The sequence below is a fragment of the Denticeps clupeoides genome, chromosome 2 (assembly GCF_900700375.1).
Source record: "Denticeps clupeoides chromosome 2, fDenClu1.1, whole genome shotgun sequence".
Lineage (NCBI taxonomy): Eukaryota > Metazoa > Chordata > Actinopteri > Clupeiformes > Denticipitidae > Denticeps > Denticeps clupeoides.
The window spans coordinates 5027312-5048665 of record NC_041708.1 but is presented as its reverse complement, the minus strand read 5'-3'; the positions used below and the strand labels follow the sequence as shown (position 1 = coordinate 5048665).

The 21354-nt window shown below is 42.9% G+C and overlaps 2 protein-coding genes across 5 annotated transcripts in view; both read left to right on the top strand.

Moving 5' to 3' along the window:
* LOC114784788 (alpha-actinin-2-like) lies at positions 1-18470 on the top strand. 2 transcript variants are annotated; one of them, XM_028970479.1, is made up of 22 exons: positions 1-289; positions 2648-2762; positions 2840-2959; positions 3118-3204; positions 3288-3375; positions 4083-4161; positions 5559-5640; positions 5838-5923; positions 6104-6196; positions 6277-6507; positions 6853-7000; positions 7341-7491; positions 10485-10593; positions 11058-11198; positions 11677-11859; positions 11966-12100; positions 12690-12869; positions 12957-13103; positions 14301-14366; positions 15128-15286; positions 16582-16747; positions 18351-18470. In XM_028970479.1, exons 1-21 carry the CDS (start codon positions 161-163, stop codon positions 16738-16740), a joined length of 2688 nt encoding a protein of 895 aa, XP_028826312.1. In that variant the 5' UTR covers positions 1-160; the 3' UTR covers positions 16741-16747; positions 18351-18470. The 2 variants fall into 2 exon arrangements, with proteins under 2 accessions (XP_028826312.1, XP_028826311.1); XM_028970478.1 differs by lacking the exon at positions 18351-18470 and having other exon boundaries at positions 16582-17083.
* Positions 16630-21354, top strand: part of mtr (5-methyltetrahydrofolate-homocysteine methyltransferase) — a 21586-nt gene continuing 16861 nt past the window's right edge. Inside the window, exons 1-9 of one of the 3 annotated variants that reach the window (XM_028970477.1) lie at positions 16630-16747; positions 18351-18559; positions 19398-19487; positions 19563-19632; positions 19745-19837; positions 19989-20095; positions 20187-20246; positions 20341-20435; positions 21005-21105. In XM_028970477.1, the coding sequence (XP_028826310.1) occupies positions 18401-18559; positions 19398-19487; positions 19563-19632; positions 19745-19837; positions 19989-20095; positions 20187-20246; positions 20341-20435; positions 21005-21105 (775 nt within the window). In that variant the 5' untranslated portion in view covers positions 16630-16747; positions 18351-18400. Of the gene's footprint in view, positions 16748-17436; positions 17642-18347; positions 18560-19397; positions 19488-19562; positions 19633-19744; positions 19838-19988; positions 20096-20186; positions 20247-20340; positions 20436-21004; positions 21106-21354 lie in introns of those variants that run through there. The other 2 variants (XM_028970476.1, XM_028970474.1) reach the window with 2 other exon arrangements.

Below are 21354 nucleotides of genomic sequence, written 5' to 3'. Positions count from 1 at the left end.
TGGCCATAAACCACGCGCCGGGCGGACGGACGGGCCGAGTGGGCGGACAGCGGAGACACATCACACTGCGCCGTCAGCAGACATCGATCGGGAAAAGACCCTTGCGAAGGGAAACCCACGCGTTTCTTGTGCGTCTCTCTCTCTCTCTCTCTTTTTTAAGATGATCCACGTAGACGCAGCGCAGTACAGCAACGGGGGACAAGGCGAGGACGTGGTGTACATGATGCAGGAGGACGAGTGGGACAGAGACTTGCTCCTGGACCCCGCCTGGGAGAAGCAGCAGAGGAAGGTTGGTTCACCCGCACAAACGGACCTGACTGAATTATCGCCAAGAAGCGTCATTGCAATATGACATAAATGATGTAAAAATCTAGTTTCTTTCATACTTGATCTAACTCTTCTCTGTAGGTCCCAAAATCCCGTTTCTGTTTGGATGTTTCTCAAAATCAATTTCGTCTATGGATTAATTTTTGTTAAATCCATTTGGCTCATTTTTAAAGTGTCCCTGTGTGTATTATATCTACACTGGGTTTGGAAATGGAATATGCCAGCCGCAAAACTGTGTGGATTGAAATCCACGCCATTATTGCATCTGCGATGTTGTTAAATACTGATATGCAGCCACTTATTTGCCGGTGACACAGCTGGTGACAGCCAAGGACCGTCCATACTTCCAGCATAGGCCAGGTCTGGTATATGGGATAGTTCAGGTCCCATTCTGGTCCTGTCACTGGTCCTGGACCGTGGGATGATCAGGGGCACGTTGGTTGATGGAAATGACAAAGAACGAAAGCCCTCCCTCCCCCCGCAGAGATGCACCTGACTGCATACCTTAAACACACTGAGTGACAATGTGTTCTGCTGCGTGGCATCTGCCTGCCCACAGAACCAAAGTGCCAGTGCACCGTAGCATCGGGGTCGTGTTTCACAGGGTCAGTACGTATGACAACACAACACAGTTAACAACCAAAAATAAAAGTCGCTGACAGTAGGGTTTTATGACAGTAGAGTCATAAAAATAACCTATATACAGCCACAGCAAAGCCTAGATATGTGCACACAATGCAGAGAAATATAGCAATATTCTTATCTGCAAATAGAAGCTTTTTGGCAACGAACCTGAAACTGAATCTAATATTAGAAAACGTAGTTTTGTTTGCATGGTGCAGTCGTGTGATCAGAACAATTTCGAAAATTAAAGCGGCAATAAACGGTTCAATGAAACTGTGTGCCAGGAACGTGAAACTGTGTGCCAGAGGTTGAGGACGTCCCCCCCGACCACGTGAAAAGCCGCTCCGCATCATTCAGAGGGTCATGGGGGTTGCAGTCATTTGGCGATCTGGCAGTGGCATACAGCAATGGCCCCAGTTATTTCTTGGTAACCAAGTAACATTTCATTTTCCCGCTACAGATTGACGGGCCCGCAAAAAACAGACCGCATGTGACATCAGAGACCCTTTTTTAGACTTCTGAAATGCAACGCATGTAAGGGCGAGCTTTGTCGGACAGAGGCGGGGACTCTATGTGCACTGCATTGCATTAGGCGAGATATCACATCGCTATCATTACAAACACACCGGTAAACAATGAAATTTCCATGTCCTGAAATAGCCTAAACACCTTTCTAATATTTTTAGTTTTTGGTTTTCGGGTCACCACAGCAGACCAATCGGTCTGGTTGTCCACACAAAGACTTGGCAAAAGGTTTAGGCTGTATGCCCATCCTGAGGCAATCCTCACCATTTACATGGGCTTGGGACCATGCAAGAAACGCATGGTTACATTTGTCTCCAGTGGCTGGGTTTTTCTAATATTTTTACTCCTGTACCATAAATATGTGAAAGTAAAAAGTGAAGTGATTGTCATTCCAAACCACTGCAGCACAGGACATGGTGGACACAATGAAATGTGTCCTCTGCACTTAACTTACCTTGGTGAGCAGTGGGCAGCCACATACTGCTGAAAAGCAAATAGCATAAAGACATGATGGCCAAAAGCAAAACAAATGCAGGGTATATAGATACTGCTGAAGAGCAAATGAAATAAAGGCATCATGGCCCAAAGGAAACCAAAGCAGGGAATATACAGTTTTCAAAGACTGAACTCAAAAAGTATGTCCATATACACACAAGGAAATTGATTACAGATGTGAGCACTGTTCATTTAATAGACAAGGGAAGTAATGGCCAAGTCCCATGTACAATAGCGGCTCCTAGTGGCCAAGGCCCAGTAGGGCTGGGATGTGATATTGACTTTAATTAATTCAATGGAATTGCATCTCATTCATTCCATTAAATATCAGAATGCATGTATTGATATTGCAAACAGAAAACACACCTAATGGAAATTCATTCAGCTTCTTGCCATAGTGGGCTTGGGACCAGCACTAAGAAACACGTGTTCACTTGCATCTCCAGTGACATTAGCAAAAAAACAGGTCACCTGCCATACAGCAAACCATTGCTTAAATGCATATATTAGAATAAAGTTGAGAGGATCATCCTGAAGTACTGAATCCACGGTCCCTGCTATTATATACCAGAAATCATTTATGCGTGGAGTGCAACAATTTTTTTACGTTTAAGTTTAGGCTTTTATTCCCTGAAGCCTTCAGTTGTCTAACACTTTCTCATACACTACACTGTAGACTTTTACAGCCTGGTGCAACTCCCACCTGAGAAAGGCAGGGACCCAGATTGACAACATTGAAGAGGACTTCAGGAATGGCCTCAAACTTATGCTGCTGCTGGAGGTTATCTCTGGTACTGTACAAATCCTCTTAAACAGAACATCCAGCTCTTATCTTCACTGGTGCGTGACGGAAGTGTTCGGTTGGCAGGTGAACGGCTGCCCAAACCAGACAGGGGAAAGATGCGCTTCCACAAAATAGCTAACGTCAACAAGGCTCTGGAGTACATCACAAGCAAGGGGGTGAAGCTGGTGTCCATTGGAGCTGAAGGTACATTTTGAACCATTTGCTTTGGATTGTTCAAATGACATTTGGGCAACGGATAGTGATTTGGCAAGAGTAACCTGTAGCTCTCCATACCACATTAACAAAAGTAGTTACTTTTAATACAATTGTTAAATAAGACTTTCTTTCTTCTGTTTTTGCAGAAATTGTTGATGGGAACGTGAAGATGACCCTTGGCATGATCTGGACCATCATCCTTCGTTTTGCCATTCAGGACATTTCAGTAGAAGGTCACACAAAACCCACAACACACTGGTGAAAAAATAACCCCCAACCACCCCTTACATCTCCATTTTAATGTTTCAATTTTCAGAAACCTCAGCTAAGGAAGGTCTTCTGCTTTGGTGTCAGAGAAAGACTGCCCCCTACAGAAATGCTAATGTCCAGAACTTTCATTGCAGGTGGGTTATGTCCAGTCCAACCACCCGTATTATGCTCTCTTGTGCATTTTTTAGGTCATAATCCATCTTATTTAGTGCAACTGCCTTCCCCCGAATCAGTCATCATCAGCTTCAGGAAGGAGACCCACCCTGGGGCTTGGGTTTTTCAGGGTTTTTTTTCTTGTATGTGTGTATGTGTGGGACGCTCAAGCTGCATTTGGAAGATTCCAGGTCTTTCAAGATTAAGAGGTCAAGTCAACCAGATTTTCAACCAGATGAATAAATCGATAGGTATTTGTGGTCCAATCTGAGAAACACTGAGGACCAAAAGGTAGCTCAGAATAAATAATTATATGTAAGGATAAAAAGAAATGAATACAAGCTATTAAAATACATTTAAATCAGTTTTATTGGGCAGTTGTCTTGTGCTATGCTAATACAAGTTTTTTGGATCTAAAGAAGAGGTTCTTCTTAAAATTATTTTGAGGACGGATCTCAAATAAAGAGTTCCAGATGCTTGTGATTGTTTTCTTGAATTGGGAGATGATTAAAATAATGTGATTTGGTGAATTTGTTGAAGTTAAATCAACAGCCTTGCACGAGAAATCCAGTGGTTACTTTGACTGAATCTGCTGAGGTGTTTCATTTATCATCCAGCTGCGTTTTTCTAGACATTTTTTTTTATCTCAAGACCCCACCCACTTGTATTTTTTCCTATGGCTTTGAAGCTGGAAAGATGGCCTGGCGTTCTGCGCCCTCATACACAGACACCGTCCTGACCTTATTGACTACTCCAAACTCAACAAGGTGTGTGTCTGAGGTGGTCTGGCTGCTCATTGGCCTGATTTTCTTTTTCTGCATGGCACCTCATGGCCTTAAAACCCATGCTTTTAACCTAAGATGACCTGATTTTCTCATCCAGCCTCTACCCTCACCACCTCTTAGCTGTACTTCCACCCAAACGCTCTTTCTTGAGTGTGCATGCATTATATGTGTTCTACAGACAATGCACATGATGCAATGTTCTGTGAGCACTGATTTTAACACTGTTAATCACATCACTGTTAATGTAGCCATTAGCTCATAGCTTTCAAAGCTGCTCTTCTTCTGCACCACCTGAACCCAGTGTGAAAAGGGAAACACTTGCTGATGAATCGCTGCTGTGACAGGCAAGGGAAACTTTGTCGAAGGCCAGAATAGCTTTTGAAAGACGAGACCAATCCTAGGAGAGCCCAGGATTATCCGTGCGGGTAATGGGCAGCTGTGATTCCTCACCACGCAGGCCTTTCCACAGGTTAAGCGCTGGGCTTTGAGGGAAAGTCCTCACATTCAGACGGAAAGCCTGAGGAGCAAACGCTGACCTCAGCAGATGTTTGCCTTTGGAAGTCCATTTATGATTGATTGAGATGTGTATAAATGGAGCTTCTCTCGAATGCAACGGCCTCCGCAGTGAAGGGTGATTTATGATATCATACCTGTGGCTGTGAATAAGGCTGTGAATGTCAACAGAGATACAACGTCAATGGAACATTATGCAGAAGGCACCCGAGCCTGCTTGAAATGCTGCCATGAGTTCAGCGATAAACTCTGGCAAATATCTTTTAGGGAGCTCATGACTGAAACTGAAACTTTGGTGGACTCCTCTACAGCTGTCACAGTAAAAAAAAGACCTTCATATATCTTGCATTCATTACTCAGAAAGTGAAATATCTTTGCTGGTTATGGCTGAGAATCAGAAATCCAATCATCTCAAACGTTTAGAATATTACCTAGAATCAATTTAATTCAATGAGCATTTGAATTGAATCTGTGAGGAGTCCACTAAAGTTTTAGTTTTTAAATAAAGTATGATCGACTGCATAAATTCTGTGAATATGCATTTTGTGTTTTTAACCTTTTTTCAGTCATTATTAAACTTTACTGCCTTCTACAGCTTTTTGAGCTCAAGGGGAAGAGTTCAAGAGTTTTGCTAAGGAGACATGCTGTCCTTCAAAAGTGAAACATGACATGCATTCCCTTTTCAAACCTAAAAGGTTCATTCTTGACCCATGATGCATCTGTCCCGTAGGCTTCGTGTTAATCATGTTTCTGAATGATATGACACATACACTATTGAAAACCTAACCTACTTTGTGGAGACAATAAACCATCACTTTGATTATTGCTTAAAATTGCTATTCCATTGTGCTCATCTGGACATTTAGGATGACCCTGTGGGGAATCTGAACCTGGCCCTGGAGATTGCTGAACAGCACCTCGATATCCCCAAAATGCTGGACCCAGAAGGTAGCGACAGCTGTGAGAATTACAAACCTAAAATCGTCCAGGGGGCTCCCAACCCTGACAGGACATTTTCATTCCATACGCCAAATCATTGCGGTTCAAGAAAGTACTGTAATCACAGTACTGTCTCCTTTCCTCATCTCATTTCCTACTCGATATCACACTTCAGTTCTGTTCTCTCCCTCTCTCCCCAACTCCAGATATTGTCAACACTCCCAAGCCTGACGAGAGAGCCATCATGACGTATGTGTCCTGTTTCTACCACGCATTTGCTGGTGCCGAGCAGGTAGCCCATGGCTGGTGTGCTGCGTCTATGATTCTGATCGTTTTACCCCTTAACACTCCAGGAATTGCCAATGTTAACTAGCCAATGTTAACCAAGCTTAATTAGTACCTGCCCAAAATGTGGCAAATAAGGATAGTCCTGAAGGTGACTGATGGTGTGATGCTGTTTACGGCCTTGCAGGCAGAGACTGCAGCCAACAGGATCTGTAAGGTGCTGGGAGTGAACCAGGAGAATGAGAAACTGATGGAGAACTACGAGACGCTGGCCAGTGAGGTACAGAGCCCATACGTGTCACAGATAGGCTGCATATTCATAGAGCAGATTTTGCTGTAATGTCGGCCCCGCTGTGGTAGCTGCTGGCATGGATCCGTCACACCACCCCTTGGTTGGAGAACCGAACCCCCGACATCACCATGTCCGCCATGCAGAAGAAGCTGGAGGACTTCCGTGAGTACCGACGCCTCCACAAACCCCCCAAGGTGCATGAGAAGTGTCAGCTGGAAATAAGCTTCAACACGCTGCAGACCAAGCTGCGCATCAGCAACCGGCCCGCCTTCATGCCTTCCGAGGGGAAGATGGTGTCGGTGAGGGTTGCTTTTTTCACATCTAAAGAAAAAAAAAAAAAGACCATAAAATTAAATTAATCTATAAATTAATGCTGAATTAATGTTCTAACTATTATCTTTTACAAATGGTCCATGTTCATTTCAGTGCATATGATTCAGTATGTTTTGATCCAGTTGATTATGCTGGTTTGATCCTGTTTGTTCTAATACAGTTTTGTAATGATTCAGATAGGTTTAGTTATTTTTTGCTTTCATTCATTGATTTCATTCAATTTGATACAGTGTTGAAAACTCTATTTGCAAAAGATGTAAGATTCATTGCTTACCGGTTTCCAATTTATGCTTTGCAAATTGTGGTGCTAGGACATCATGACGGCATGGCAGGGCCTTGAGCAGGCTGAGAAAGGCTATGAGGAGTGGCTGCTGATCGAGATCCGGCGGTTGGAGCGGGTGGAGCATCTGGCTAAGAAGTTCAGGCAGAAGGCAGCCAGCCATGAGACATGGGCAATTGGTAAATGCTCTAGACATGGCCATTATTGTACCTTTGCATAGCCCTTAATTATAAATGCCATGTAACCTACACTCTGGTTCATTTATTAGGTGTACCTAAATTCTCAGTTTGGTTCTCAAACTTTGGTACATGTCAAGTGCATGTGAAACTTAGATGGTACCCTTCAATGGTATGCCGTGAGTCTCTGAGATTATTGTTAATATCCTGACTTGCTGTGTGTTTGACTGCCATATTGACAGTGGACAATAGGCAAAAATAAAAAATGGGCCAAAATATATTCTGAGGTGGAACTGACTGTAAAAGTTCTATATCTGGTGACCTGTTTCACTCTCATGTGCAGGTAAGGATGAGGTTCTGACGAAAAAGGACTACGATACGGCATCTCTGACAGAGCTGCGGGCTCTACTCAGGAAGCACGAGGCCTTTGAGAGTGACCTGGCAGCCCACCAGGACAGAGTGGAGCAGATCGCTGCCATCGCCCAGGAGCTCAAGTATGGCTGTCTTCCCTGTTCCTCCAAAGTGTCCCTCCATGTGTAATCTTCAACGCAGTCAAGATTTCATGAGTGGATTCAAAATGAAATAAAGGGAAATTAGAAAAAATGATAGTTTAGCAGTGAATCGCTTGTTAATCAGTCGACCACAAAAGGTTCACAGGTTCAATCCCCACTTAATACCACTGTGTCCTAAAACAAGACACTTAAGCCTGAGTGTCTCCGGGGGGAGCCCTAGATAAGAAGGACAGCTAAATCCATGAACTGTAAAGTAATAGAGTTGTAAAAGCCAGACACTAATGCATCTCTATCTCCATCTAGTGCAGAGAATATGTAAATATGTAAGGGGACATGACGCTATTATATTTTTTTATCATAATAACTGTAGTTAGCAACTGGCATTTGTCTTGATCGACCTTTATTGATTTCCTGGTACACTGGGACATTTCACAGTCCCTTTCTCTCTGCTGCCGTGCTCCCAGTGGCTTGCATGTTCTATTTGTGGATGTCCATTGTGGTGACCTCCCGGGTACAGGCTGTTGTCACCTCATTTTGTTGAATGTCTTCTGTCCTGGTGAGTGACCGAGTTGCTGGCTGGTCTTCAGAACATCACTGGACTCTGGACAATGCTGGAGGAATCTGAAGCAGGTGGACAAAAGCTACCGCACTCCTGCTTTTGTCGTGAGGCAGGTGTGGTAACGTTATGTCCCACCTGACCTGTAGCACCTTAAAAATAAATAAATAAATATATATATATATATATGATGTTTATTAGAGCTTATTGAACATAATTTTGACCACAGTAACCTGGTGAGTCCCCCTCCTGCCTACCCACCAGGTGCAAAAAGAAAAGAAAATACGGATGAGAAGGAGTAGTAGAGGTCGTGAGGGGGAGGCAGGAGGTGCCATTGCACAGCATGCCATGCATCTTGTTTAATTTTACGCGCAAAGAACACAAAGATGCCATGTGGGCAAAAACCAAACCAGTTAACGTATTCACAAACAAACCAGGATTTTGGAAACATTTCTAGAAAATCATGATATATGAGCCACAGAGCCATGAAAATAAAAAGTTAAGAGATGAGTGTGACGCTTTTTCACACACTGGGGACAGTGGGCCAGGACAGAATGTTTGCGTAGGTATGGCGCCAACTGTTAGACATCCTCGGCTGGTGCCACCCAATGTATTTTGCCAGGGACAGATTTAGAGGGGAGGTAGGGTTGCGTTTTTTGCTTGTTGCTTTGGCACTGTCTATAGGCCCCTCAACCTCTGGGGTTACTGTTACACTGTGCTTGCTATTCACCATTTGTTCTGTCAGGGCAGAAATGTTCGTGATACGAGTGAACCCAATTGCACTATGGTGCCAAGGAGCGTGTACGGTAGTGCCACAAGTAGGTTTAAAGTGCAGCGCCCACGGGTGCTGGTGTTCCCACGGGGACATAGGGAATGAACAGGAAATGGAACACGTTGGAAAAGGGGAGAGTAGGATTGGGCTTGCTGGTCAGAACTCAATGTCTGTGGGAGGATTCCAGATATTAAATAGGATGGGAATCACCTGTCACTGTCTTCTAGTTCCCATCACGTGACACAGAAGTGACATGTTCCATTATTTCATTTCATAATAACTACCTTTGTATTGCCCCTTAGAAAAGCATTTTATCAAACATGAAACACTCATGCAACTCTTCTCACTGCACACAAACGACACTCTAGACACAATTAGGGAACCATACTGTACTATTTAAGAAAGTGAAGTGATTGTCACATGTGATACACAGCAGCACAGCACACTGTGCACACAGTGAAATTTGTCCTCTGCATTTAACCCATCACCCTGAGTGAGCAGTGGGCAGCCATGACAGGCGCCCAGGGAGCAGTGCGTGGGGACGGTGCTTTGCTTAGTGACACCTCAGTGGCATCTTGGCAGATCGGGATTCGAACCGGCAACCTTCTGATTAAGGGGCCGGTTCCTTAACTGCTAGGCCACCACTGCCCCAGAAAATACTTGTTGGTATGTATTAAATCCCGGATAAATATAGAAGGCATGCGTCATCGCAGGAAACTGTGCAGGAAGATGGGAATGTCGTAGGACAGGGTTCGGCGTCATCGCATCTGCAGCACTGAGGGAGCAGCATTTCTGTTGTCACGTTGGCAGCTGGACTTTAGACGCAAGACCCAGTGAAGTAATCCGGGTCACGCGTTTGACCTGTTGCCACGTGGATTTTTGTGTAGGCCCTGAAAACATTTCCCTGACATATGTCAGTATTTCATGGAACTTGAGCACTTTATGGATTACTTCAAGGCCTAAAGGAAGCCTAAACAAAAATAAGATATGGCACTGGCCATGTGACTGTCCTTAAAGAAAGAAAATGTAGATGAGTAGGTGTAAAACATGGTAATATGAGGATTTTCCAATTTTATTTATGCAGGGTGTAATACTGACAATCATTAGTATTCATCATCATATAAGGAAGCTCCACTAGATGGAGCTCCCTTACTGTGAATAGGTAGATCAATAGCATTTTAGATTGATTTTATGATTTCTAAAAGCTAAACTAAACAGAAGGGCAGCTAATTCAATAGGAAAGTGCTCATACTCTATTAGGCATAAAATATATAATGTATAGTCTAAGATGTTATATACAGTACAGGCCAAAGGTTTGGACACACCTTCTCATTCAATGTGTTTTGTTTATTTTCATGACCATTTACATTGGTAGATTCTCACTGAAGGCATCAAAACTATGAATGAACACATGACATATCTACATTTGTGGCATTTATCAGACGCTCTTATTCAGAGCTACTTACAATCAGTAGTTACAGGGACACTTTGTCTCTCCTTGTGTCTTGCTGAGGGACACAATGGTAGTAAGTGAGGTTTGAACCTGTGACTTTGTGGCCTTCTGGTTCATAGGCGAGTGTGTTTCCCCCTAAGCTACTACCACCCTGCTATCTAAATAATACACTTTTGTGTTACGTGTTTACACAGTGAGCTGGACTATTTTGGCGCGGCCACCATTAACGAACGCTGCCAGAAGATCTGTGACCAGTGGGACCAGCTGGGGACGCTCACCCAGAAGAGGAGGGAGAACCTGGAGGTACAGCAGCAGCACGACTGAATGCTTATCATCACCCAAGGCTGGGGCTGCCGACAAGGACAGATTATCAGTTCCTGAATGTGTTGTTTTTCATTCCGTGCCTCGGCGCATAAACCATCTTACCGCTTTCTATCACCTTGCCCTAATGGAGACGTTCAAGCAAAGGCGTGAATTGCATTTCATAAAAATGAAGACAAATCCTTGACAAACGTTAAGACAAATGTTCTGAAATAAGCCATTTTTTTCAAACCCTTTGAAGGCATGCTTGGGTTTTTGATTAAAAGATAATGAGACTCGTATGCTCTTGCATGTGTGATTCGGTTTTATACATTTAAGATTGTAATCAATTAAGAATTAAGATGATTAATTAATGCATTATTTTCATTGAGTTTGGTTTTTTTTTCATTTTGTAGCAAGCAATATTAACTCAAGAGGTTTGTGTGGTTTTTGTGTGCCCATTTAAGAGGACTGAGAAGCTACTGGAGACCATTGACCAGCTGTTTCTAGAGTTCGCCAAGAGGGCAGCGCCTTTCAACAACTGGCTGGAGGGAGCGATGGAGGACCTGCAGGACATGTTCATGGTCCACTCCGAGGACGGGACTCAGGTATGAATTCCATTCATCTGGAACAACTTGCCCTGCTCCATTCGACTAGTTGAGACTACTACCTTCTTTAATAAACAGTTGAAAACCCACTTGTTTAAAATTAGACCTGTAATATGTGCACGTTCATTTACAGCCACTATAAGAGGACATTCCTTTCTCAACAGTAATTAAAGCTAATTCATGAATTGAGTTGGACTTCTCTTTTATGCTGTTTGGAATAATAGCATTTGGAGACCACAAGTGGGATTAATATAAATTCTATATCGTCTATAGAGTTTACAGTTTCAGCCAGATTTCATATAGTGGTGCTTATGAAACTAAATACCAATGAACCATCACATCTTAGATAATAAGTTTAATCTATTAATTTTTTTAATTGCAAATGCTAATGTATTGATGGTCATGGACATTTTTCTCATTAGCCATACATGAAAATGGCAGTGATTCCAAACCTATTGTCTTATCCGTTTTTTTCCAGAGTCTGATTTCAGCTCATGAACAGTTCAAGTCAACCCTTCCCGAGGCAGACTGTGAACGTCAGGCAATCTCCAGCATTTACAATGAAGTGCAGAAAATTGCCCAGAGCTACAGCATCTGCCCAAACCTTAGAAACCCCTACACCAGCATCACGCCGGTCAAGATTGGCCTCAAGTGGGAGGAGGTAGCCTACTCATCTATATTTACTTGCCATTTTGACCTGAATGGGATATTCAATATACATTTTTTAGTTTGCACTTAACTAGTTTGCCTCGGTTCCTGATTGGCAGATGAAGAAAATGGTTCCTCAGCGTGACAGCGCCCTGCAGGAGGAGCTGGTCAGACAGCACTCCAACGAGAGGATGAGGAGGCAGTTCGCTGCCCAGGCCAACCTCATTGGACCCTGGATCCAGTCCAAGATGGAGGTCAGCAGCTCCACCCTCAAAAAGATGTGTTTAGTATACACTGGTCTAGAGCAGTGGTTCCCAACATTCTTTTCCCCTTTCTATGTTGGAGCTGTAAAGTTAAAGCCAACCCAGCCTGACAGAATTCAGCCCGAGTCCAACTTGACTAGACTGTTATGCTGTGTGGTGGATTTAAACAAATGACAGTCACATGGGCAGGGTTTTTACTGTGCCATTTCATAAAGCCATGAACCTGTGAGCTCTTCAAGGCCACGCGTCCATCTCCCTTGCGATGATTAAACGCATCACCTGACAATGGCGGCTGAGAATTTAAAATCGAATAAACTAAAACGAATTTACCAATCACCAAAACAAATGTACAAGCAGGGAATCATATGGAAAGGATAGGTACTATAGACCATTCATGTTTTCTGACCAAGCCGACCTGCGCCCGGCCAAGATTTACAGCTCTAATCTATATTATACAGTGTTTTGGTTATCATTTTGGGTGTTATTGTTAATAAATTTAATGTTTGCAAATATAATTTTGGTAACTTCACCCCACCCCTCATTTTCTGTGCAGCTCCATAATGTACTATTACCCCATTAGGAAATAGCACACAGCTCTGTGGATATCGGTGGCCCCTTGGAGGAGCAGATGGCCCAGATGAAGCAGTCTGAGAACGCCATCGCCAACTACAAACTCAACATCGACAAGCTGGAGGGAGACCACCAGCTCATTCAGGAATCGCTCATTTTCGACAATAAGCACACCAATTACACCATGGAGGTATCAAACGACCGTCGTGGTTATAAGAGTAGACTGTTCCGTCTATGTGATTTATGACCCTGTGCAATGCTTTTTAAAACTGTGCAGCACATACGCGTGGGTTGGGAGCTTCTGCTCACCACCAGCGCCCGCACCATCAACGAGATCGAGACCCAGATCCTGACCCGCGACGCCAAGGGCATCAGCCAGCAACAGATTAATGAGTTTCGCTCCTCCTTCTCTCATTTCGACCGGGTGAGGCTGCCTGTACACTAGATGACACAAAACATTACAACCATTGAATACTGGTGGATGTCACCAAATACGATACTTTTCTTACAAGTTGTCACGGCGGCAAGTCAGGGCAGGTAAACAGCGGACACACGACTAATTGATAATAAAAAAAAGGAATTCTTGAAAAAGGGGGAGTAATCAGAAGGTTGTGGGTTTGTGTCCCGATCCGTCAAGGTGCCACTGAGGTGCCACTGAGCAAAGCACCATCCCCACACACTGCTCCCCGGGCGCCTGTCATGGCTGCCCACTGCTCACCAAGGGTGATGGGTTAAAAGCAGAGGACACATTTCGCTGTGTCACCGTGTGATGCGCTGTGTATTCTTCACTTCACTTCATATTTCATATAGGACAACATGGTAATTACATACGTTTAGATTTCCTGAACCATTTAGAGTATTGAGCACATTTTCCAGAATAATATTTGTAGTGCACTAATAACTAAGTACGTAATCAGCTGCCTCCTCTCAGCTTGGGATCCAAGGCAATTGCCAAGGTTTCCTCCATAGTTCTGAGGATTTTACATTTACATTTATGGCATTTATCAGACGTCCTTATCCAGAGTGAATTACAATCAGTAGTTACAGGGACCCCCCCTGGAGACACTCAGGGTTAAGTGTCTTGCTCAGGGACACAATGATAGTACACGATGGTAATGGTATTAACTTCCAGGAAAAAGTTCAACCCCAGGAGTTGACCGGGTTCAGTTCTGATATCAGTTTTGTTCCAGCCTCACCTTTACCCCGTGTCCTGTTAGCTCTCTACTGCCACTACTAATTGTCCAAAGGTCACCTGTGTGAGTGCACATGTGGGTCAGCAAGCAATCCTTGGCCGTTTTCCCTGCAGGGAATTTAAAGCTGCCTGCTTTTAACATGCTGCTAAATATGGTTAAATGCTCACGTGACTTTCTAAAATACAAGATAAAACTATGAATTTATTGTCAGTTTATCTTAAAGAAAAACATTATATATATACACACACACACCCACACACACGTGTGTTTGTGCTAATCCTCTGACAAATGTTATTCATTACCATCTCTGTTAATCTCCATGAGGTGGCCTTGCTTTATCTTTACACTTCCACATGTTATGTTAACTTCATGCTCTACCCATGATCCTTTGCACTGTTTCTTTATTCTGTCCTTCTCCTCTCCTGCAGAAGAAGAAAGGTGGGATGGAGACGGATGAATTCCGGGCCTGCTTGATCTCCATGGGCTACGACCTGGTACGCCTGGTGGCCTTTTCCACCGGTCTTGAGCAGGATGGTATATTAACGGGTGCCTGTCACTCTGGCCAGTACGAGTTGAGGCTCCATGCCAGATGGGGTTATTCATGCCAGAGGGAAACACTCCAACAAAACAATGGCGGTTTTGGACGTTCCTCCATCCAGTTGTTTCCGTCAGTCAGTAGCTGCTTTGGAGGATAGTTGAATGAGTGTTAAAAAAATGAGTGAAAAAAAAAAACACAGTTAGCCAAGTGCTCATGTTTATTATAGTATACAGAAGGTGCTGAAAGGAAACGTAAGGTTAATTATTTTTAGGTTCTTTTATGAGGTACAAACACTGCCAGATCATTTCTCCCGTCTCTGTGATGCCATCATGTGACATTAACAAATCAATCTGTCCTCTTGGAGGGTATCGCTATTGATAGCATCATACTTCTTGGTAATAAAAATAGTTGCAAATGCAGCAGTATCCTGCTCAAATAAGGATGAAATAAAAACTATGTAGACAGGAACATTTTACTTATATAATAAGGCAGAACATCAGTGAAATATAGTAAAATAAGGCATTTTGTTGTAAAAAGTAGTATGTGTAAATGTGTGATACATATGTAGGAGACTCATGCACTTGCAAAATGCACCAACAGCTATGTGCAAGCAAATTGTGTTTTTCATTGGGTGTCAAGGTACTACATACTGTAGCTCCAATTATAAAAAGCTTTACCATGGCTTAATTAAAAGAGTTGTTTTTTTTTACTGTGCAGGGTGAGGCTGAGTTTGCACGCATCATGTCCCTGGTGGACCCGACCGGGAAGGGTTTGGTCACCTTCCAGTCGTTTGTGGACTTCATGACCCGCGAGGCGGCAGAGTCGGATTCTTCTGAGCAAGTAGCGGCTTCCTTTAGGATCCTGGCTGGGGATAAGGTATGTGTTCTTGGGCTGCGATGTTAATAAAAAGCTATGCCGTGTTGAATCTTCAGATTCCAAACCTTACGTCAGTAGATTCCTGAAAATTAAACTTTGAAAATTGTTGTAATTGGGGAGTGGTGGCCTTGTGGTTAAGGAAGCGGCCCCGTAATCAGAAGGTTGCCGGTTCGAATCCTGATTCGCCAAGGTGCCACTGAGCAAAGCACCGTCCCTACACACTTCTCCTGGGCACCTGTCATGACTGCCCACTGCTCACCAAGTGTGATGGGTTAAAAGCAGAGGACACCTTTCGTTGTGTCACTGTGTGCTGCGCTGCAGTGCTTCACAATCACTTCACTTTTTCTCACATTCACTTGGTATATATGCAATGCCTCCATATTTCTACTTTTCATAAAAGTTTTTACATTCGAACACAATGAATTCATATCTGCACTAAATGTCAGAAAAATGATTGCATGCATGATGAAACGCTGTGTTGGTAGCCTAGTGTGTAACACACTTGCCTATGAACCATAAGGCCACAAAGTCACAGGTTCAAACCCCATTTACTACCAGAGGTGGGTAGTAACCAGTTACATTTACTCTGTTACATTTACTGGAGTAACTTTGTACTTCTAGGAGTAGGTTTACAAGGACATACAAGTACATTTGTGAATTAGCAGCTGTACTTTTACTTCGCTACACATTTAAAACCATTAATTCCATACATTAGATATGCTTTATTTTTCAGACTGAGCAACAATAATCACATGACATTGTTTCTCCAGTAATTTCACTAATTACTACAAACCGTGCACTGTAAAAAAAAAGTTGGGAAAACTTAAAAATGTAAGGAAACCGGCTGCGAAGCATTTCTATGTTTTTATGTTCTCTCAACATAAGGGAACCTAAAAATGCTTCTTAGCCAGTTGCCTTAAATTTGTATGTTTTCACTTTTTTTTAAAGGATAATAATAATATAAATCATTAGGAAATGTTTCTGTCTGAATACTTTGTTTCTAAAATATAAATCTGATATTACAATCCAATTACTCAGTGCGTGAGTAGTTTTATCACTACATACTTTGGGATGACTACGTTTTACTTGTAATATTATTTTGGAGTAATTCTACTTATACTTGAGTAGCTACTCTACCCACCTCTGCTTACTACCCTGAGCAAGACACTTAACCCTGAGTGTCTCCAGGGGAACTGTCCCCTATAACTACTGACTGTAAGGCGCTCTGGATAAGGGCATCTGATCGATGCTGTAAATGTAACTGAAACATGAAATTGCCTTTGTGGACCCCACAGCCTTACATTTTGGTGGAGGAGCTGCAGAGAGAGCTGCCCCCGGAGCAGTCGGATTACTGCATTTCGCGGATGCCCCTGTACACGGGACCCGACGGGGTTCCTGGGGCGCTCGATTACACTGCCTTCGCCACGGCCCTGTACGGAGAGAGCGACCTCTAAATCCCAGGTGGGATGACATGATTCCTGGGGATCTTTTTTCACACGGCCCTTCATAATTTTGGTTTCTGCATCTGTCGCATATGTTTCTTTCTGCACTTTTTTTGAATCCTCATCCCATGAGCTATAAAGCCGTATCATGGTTTTATTATTATAAACTTACCGTGGATGTGTGAGGGCAGTGTGTGGAATGCCAAAAACAGGTCATGATCATTTATACCTCTGCAACCCCATATTTTCATGTTGTCAAGAGCTTATGTTTTGAAAATTAGTTGAATTGGTCCTTTAATGACCTTTAGAATAAATCTCTGAGTCACTTCCGAAATAAATATGAAACTACACTGTATTTTGGAAGCAATCTATCTTTATTATTAATTCATGTCCCGTTCATTTTTCTGCCTGCAAAATATATCTAATGCATCAATAAACACTCTCATCTCTTTCTCATTCTTTTGATGCACGTGGACTTGGGTAACTGTGATATATAGTACTGTGAACTGTTATGTAATAATCCTGTGGTTACATTTTTTTTTAGTTGTTGCTAATATTCTCCTTGTGGTTGATGCGTAGCCCTTTGTAGGCGTGATAAGGCCTGTTGCATACAGTTGACACATGCCACAGTACACTGAGCGCATGGTGTGCAATATTGCAGCGCTGGTGACAAAAGCAGCCGCAGTGCGCATGCGCAGTTCGTCCACGTGTGCCAGAGTTCCTGAGCGCCGCAGGCTGCGGGCCGGTCGCAGGAAAACAATTTTTTTTTTTACCGTCGTGCTTAACTGGTCCCAGGCGTGTTGGTACAAGTGGCGCCTCCTCGGTTGTTCGTTTCAAAAGGAAAGGAGGCGACTGCTGCTAAATGCAATGGCGCCCACTGTCACCCAGTTCTCAGCAGCAGCAGCAGCAGCAGGTAAGTGTCGCGAAATGCGCGGATTATTTTGTTCGCTTCGGTGAAGCAGAGAGCGCGTATTCGCCCCACGTTCTGCATGTGCTGTCTGTCCTGCGGTCCGCTCGCGAGTTTCGACGAGCCGAGCAGATTTGTCTTCTGAAAAACAGCAGAGCCGAGCAGATTTGCCTCCTGAAAAACAACTGAAAGTCGTGCCGAGGAACACAAACGAACCAGATTTGCGTCGACGACTGAATTCCTTCGCGCCGGTGCAGGGTCGTGAGCGGTCCTGCTGAAGCATGCATCAGTCCCGCGAGAACAGCTGCTATCGCGAGATTGTATTTACTGGCGATGTGATGTACAATAATACACAACATCTTAATATTACTATGGGCATACTGTAGCTTTATGTTAGATTACATTTCATTATATTTTAAATGCTGTAATCCATTTTATATTAGAATGTAAATTCAGTAATACAATCTGACAACTTGGGGTTAACAATGTGGGAGAATGTGCTTATTATTAAATCATGTAAACCTGAAGTAAAGGGATTCACAGATGCCCCTTGTGAACTTGAGCTTTTAGTAAGAACTTACACACCTTTTACACACACACACACACATACACACATAGTATAGTTTTAGCACATAATAGTGAAAAGTGTGGTTCATAAAAATATATACAGGTTAAGGTGTTATACATTTTTTGTATACTTTCTTTGCTTGTGAAGACAAGTCGGCCCTAGAGGATGAGCTCAGGGCCATCCTGCAGAAAAGGATCATGGTCCTGGATGGCGGGATGGGGACAATGATCCAGCAGAGGAATCTGGAGGAGAAGGACTTCAGAGGACAGGAGTTCAAAGAGCACCCAAAGAGTTTGAAAGGCAACAATGACCTGCTGAGCATCACTCAACCTGAGGTCATATATTCCATTCATAAGGTACTGCAGTGAGGGAGACATTGTGTGTGTGTACACAATTACTAAATCTATAAAATTCATTATGATTATTAACATTTTTAAATGAAAAAACAGAATGACCAAAAAATGCAACACTCTGCAAAAAGCAATATTAAGGGATTTTTGTTCAGAAAAGTATCTTATCTTGGGGGCAGTGGTGGCCTAGTGGTTAAGGAAGCAGCCCCGTAATCAGAAGGTTGCCGGTTCGAATCCTGATCCGCCAAGGTAACGCTGAGGTGCCACTGAGCAAAACGTCCCCACACACTGTTCCCCAGGCGCTGAGGACCCATTTCGTTGCGTCACCATGTGGTGTGCTGCAGTGTTTCGCAATGACAATCATTTCGCTTTCATTTCATTATACATATGGTATTATATGGTTATTATTCTAATATATAGAATTGTCATGCCACGGAGGAGGAGAAAAGGCATGGAGGCCCGAAAACAGAACACAAACTGAAAAGAAAACTAGCAGCATACAGACACATAATGCACGACACTGAAGGCTGCACATAGTCGAACGGACGACGGGTCCTAATCATTAGCTGTGAGTGATTGGAAGAATATTTCACAAGAATATTTATGCTGGTTTAGGTTTAGGCCATTGTCTTCGGAAGGGTTTACATCTGAATTACAGAGTGAATGGACACTCTTTTAATAAAATCTAATTTGATTGACATTATGTTGCATTGTTATTAAATCTACTTCTGTAATTAGTTAAGATGAAGGTCTTTACCTGTGTCCATGCTGTGTGTTGTGTGAACATGTAAGGTTTGAATTTTGAAGTTTGAATCCGCTGTTGCACTCTTCCTGTTATCCACAGGACTACCTGCTTGCCGGGGCAGACATAATCGAGACCAACACGTTCAGCAGCACCAGCATTGCCCAGGCAGACTATGGCCTGGAGGACTGGGTGAGATCTGTAGAACAGAACAAGTTTTTCCTTTATAATCTGCCACCACGTTACTGATTTTTTTTTTATTTTAAGGCATATCGTTTGAACAAGGCATCGGCAGAAATAGCAAGGAAAGCTGCGGATGACGTGACGGCCCAGTCAGGTGAGTCCGAGGCTCAAAATAAAGCGCAAGGGAATAATAAATCTTGAGAAAGTGCTAGAAAGCATCACAGGGATTCCTTCATATTTATCCAGAATTTCTGATTTACTGACAGGCTCCAGGCGGTATGTGGCAGGGTCTGTGGGCCCAACCAACAAGACCCTCTCAGTTTCTCCATCAGTGGAGAGACCTGACTTCAGGAACATAAGTAAGATCTGTCCTGGTTACATTATTTAATATAATTGAATTGGAATACTTTTGTTTTAAATGTTTTTTTATGTAATTTGTGGTTTCCTTGCTACAGTATCTTTTCAACAGATAAATTAGATTTTTATGTATATTAATTTACTTACTCCTAGCGTTTGATGAGCTGGTGGAGGCATATTATGAGCAGGTCCAAGGTCTCCTGGATGGAGGAGCTGATGTCCTGTTGGTTGAGACCATCTTTGACACAGCCAATGCCAAGGTAATTGTCTAATTTTTGTTCTACTACAATAATAAGAATATTCTGGACGTACTGATCTGCCATGTTTTCCGTTCTCGTATAATCATCAAAGGCAGCCCTGTTTGCAATTGACAAGCTCTATGAAGAAGGCTATGAACGAAGACCATTGTTTGTGAGTAACCACAGTAGATGTATTACTTATGAGGATCACGTGATAGACTGTACCGCAGTACCAATTTTTCCCATGCTGTTTTTTTATTCTGTAGATCTCAGGGACTATTGTGGACAAAAGTGGCCGAACTCTCTCAGGGCAGACAGGAGAGGCGTTCATCGTTAGTGTGTCTCATGCCAAGCCTTTATGGTGAGCCCTGTCGTCATTGTGCAGGAGAAAATGCAAGACTGTGGTCAAGATCATGTTTTTTTAGAATAATAACAATTATTTATTTGGCTTAAGAGATCCTTTAATATCCTAAAATATATGAAAGTGAAGTCATTGTCATTGTGATACACAGCAAACACAGCACACTGTGACACAACAAAATGTGAGCTGTGGGCAGCCATGAAAGGCGCCCGGGGAGCAGTGTGTGGGGCAGTTTGCTCAGAGGCACCTCAGTGGTACCATGGCGGTTCGGGATCCCTTACCTGCTAGTCCACCACTGCCCCTGCCCTTATATGTCCATAAAGCCAGGAAATGTCTCCTAACAAAAAAACTAACTGAAATTCATATATTTAAATAGAATTTTCTTTATATTTTTTAACCCTTTTAAGGCCAGTAGTTACAAAAATCATAAGGAACAATAAACTACAAAAAGTTCCATAAAATACATTTCTATGAGTATTTGATGATGATTATTATTAGAAGTTAGAGTAACATAAAATATTTAGCATCAAATATTAGCATCAGATTTTATTTTTTAACCTTTATTTCAGTATTGGGCTGAACTGTGCCTTAGGGGCTATGGAAATGAGGCCGTTCATCGAAACTGTGGGGAAAAGCACTACAGCCTACGTCATATGCTACCCTAATGCAGGTAACTCGGATTTACATTTACATTTGGCGGATGCCCTTATCCAGAGCGACTTACAACGTGCTTTCATGTCATCATTGATGAAGTAATCAGTTCTGGTTCACTAGGACCCCGACTACAAATACAAATCATTTTATTCACATTTTATTCACTTACAGAAGTCAGACTATGAGAAAGTTAAAAGTTAGTCTAAGTATTCTCTAAAGAGGAAGGTCTTAAACTGACATTTGAAGATACTCAGCAACTGTGCTG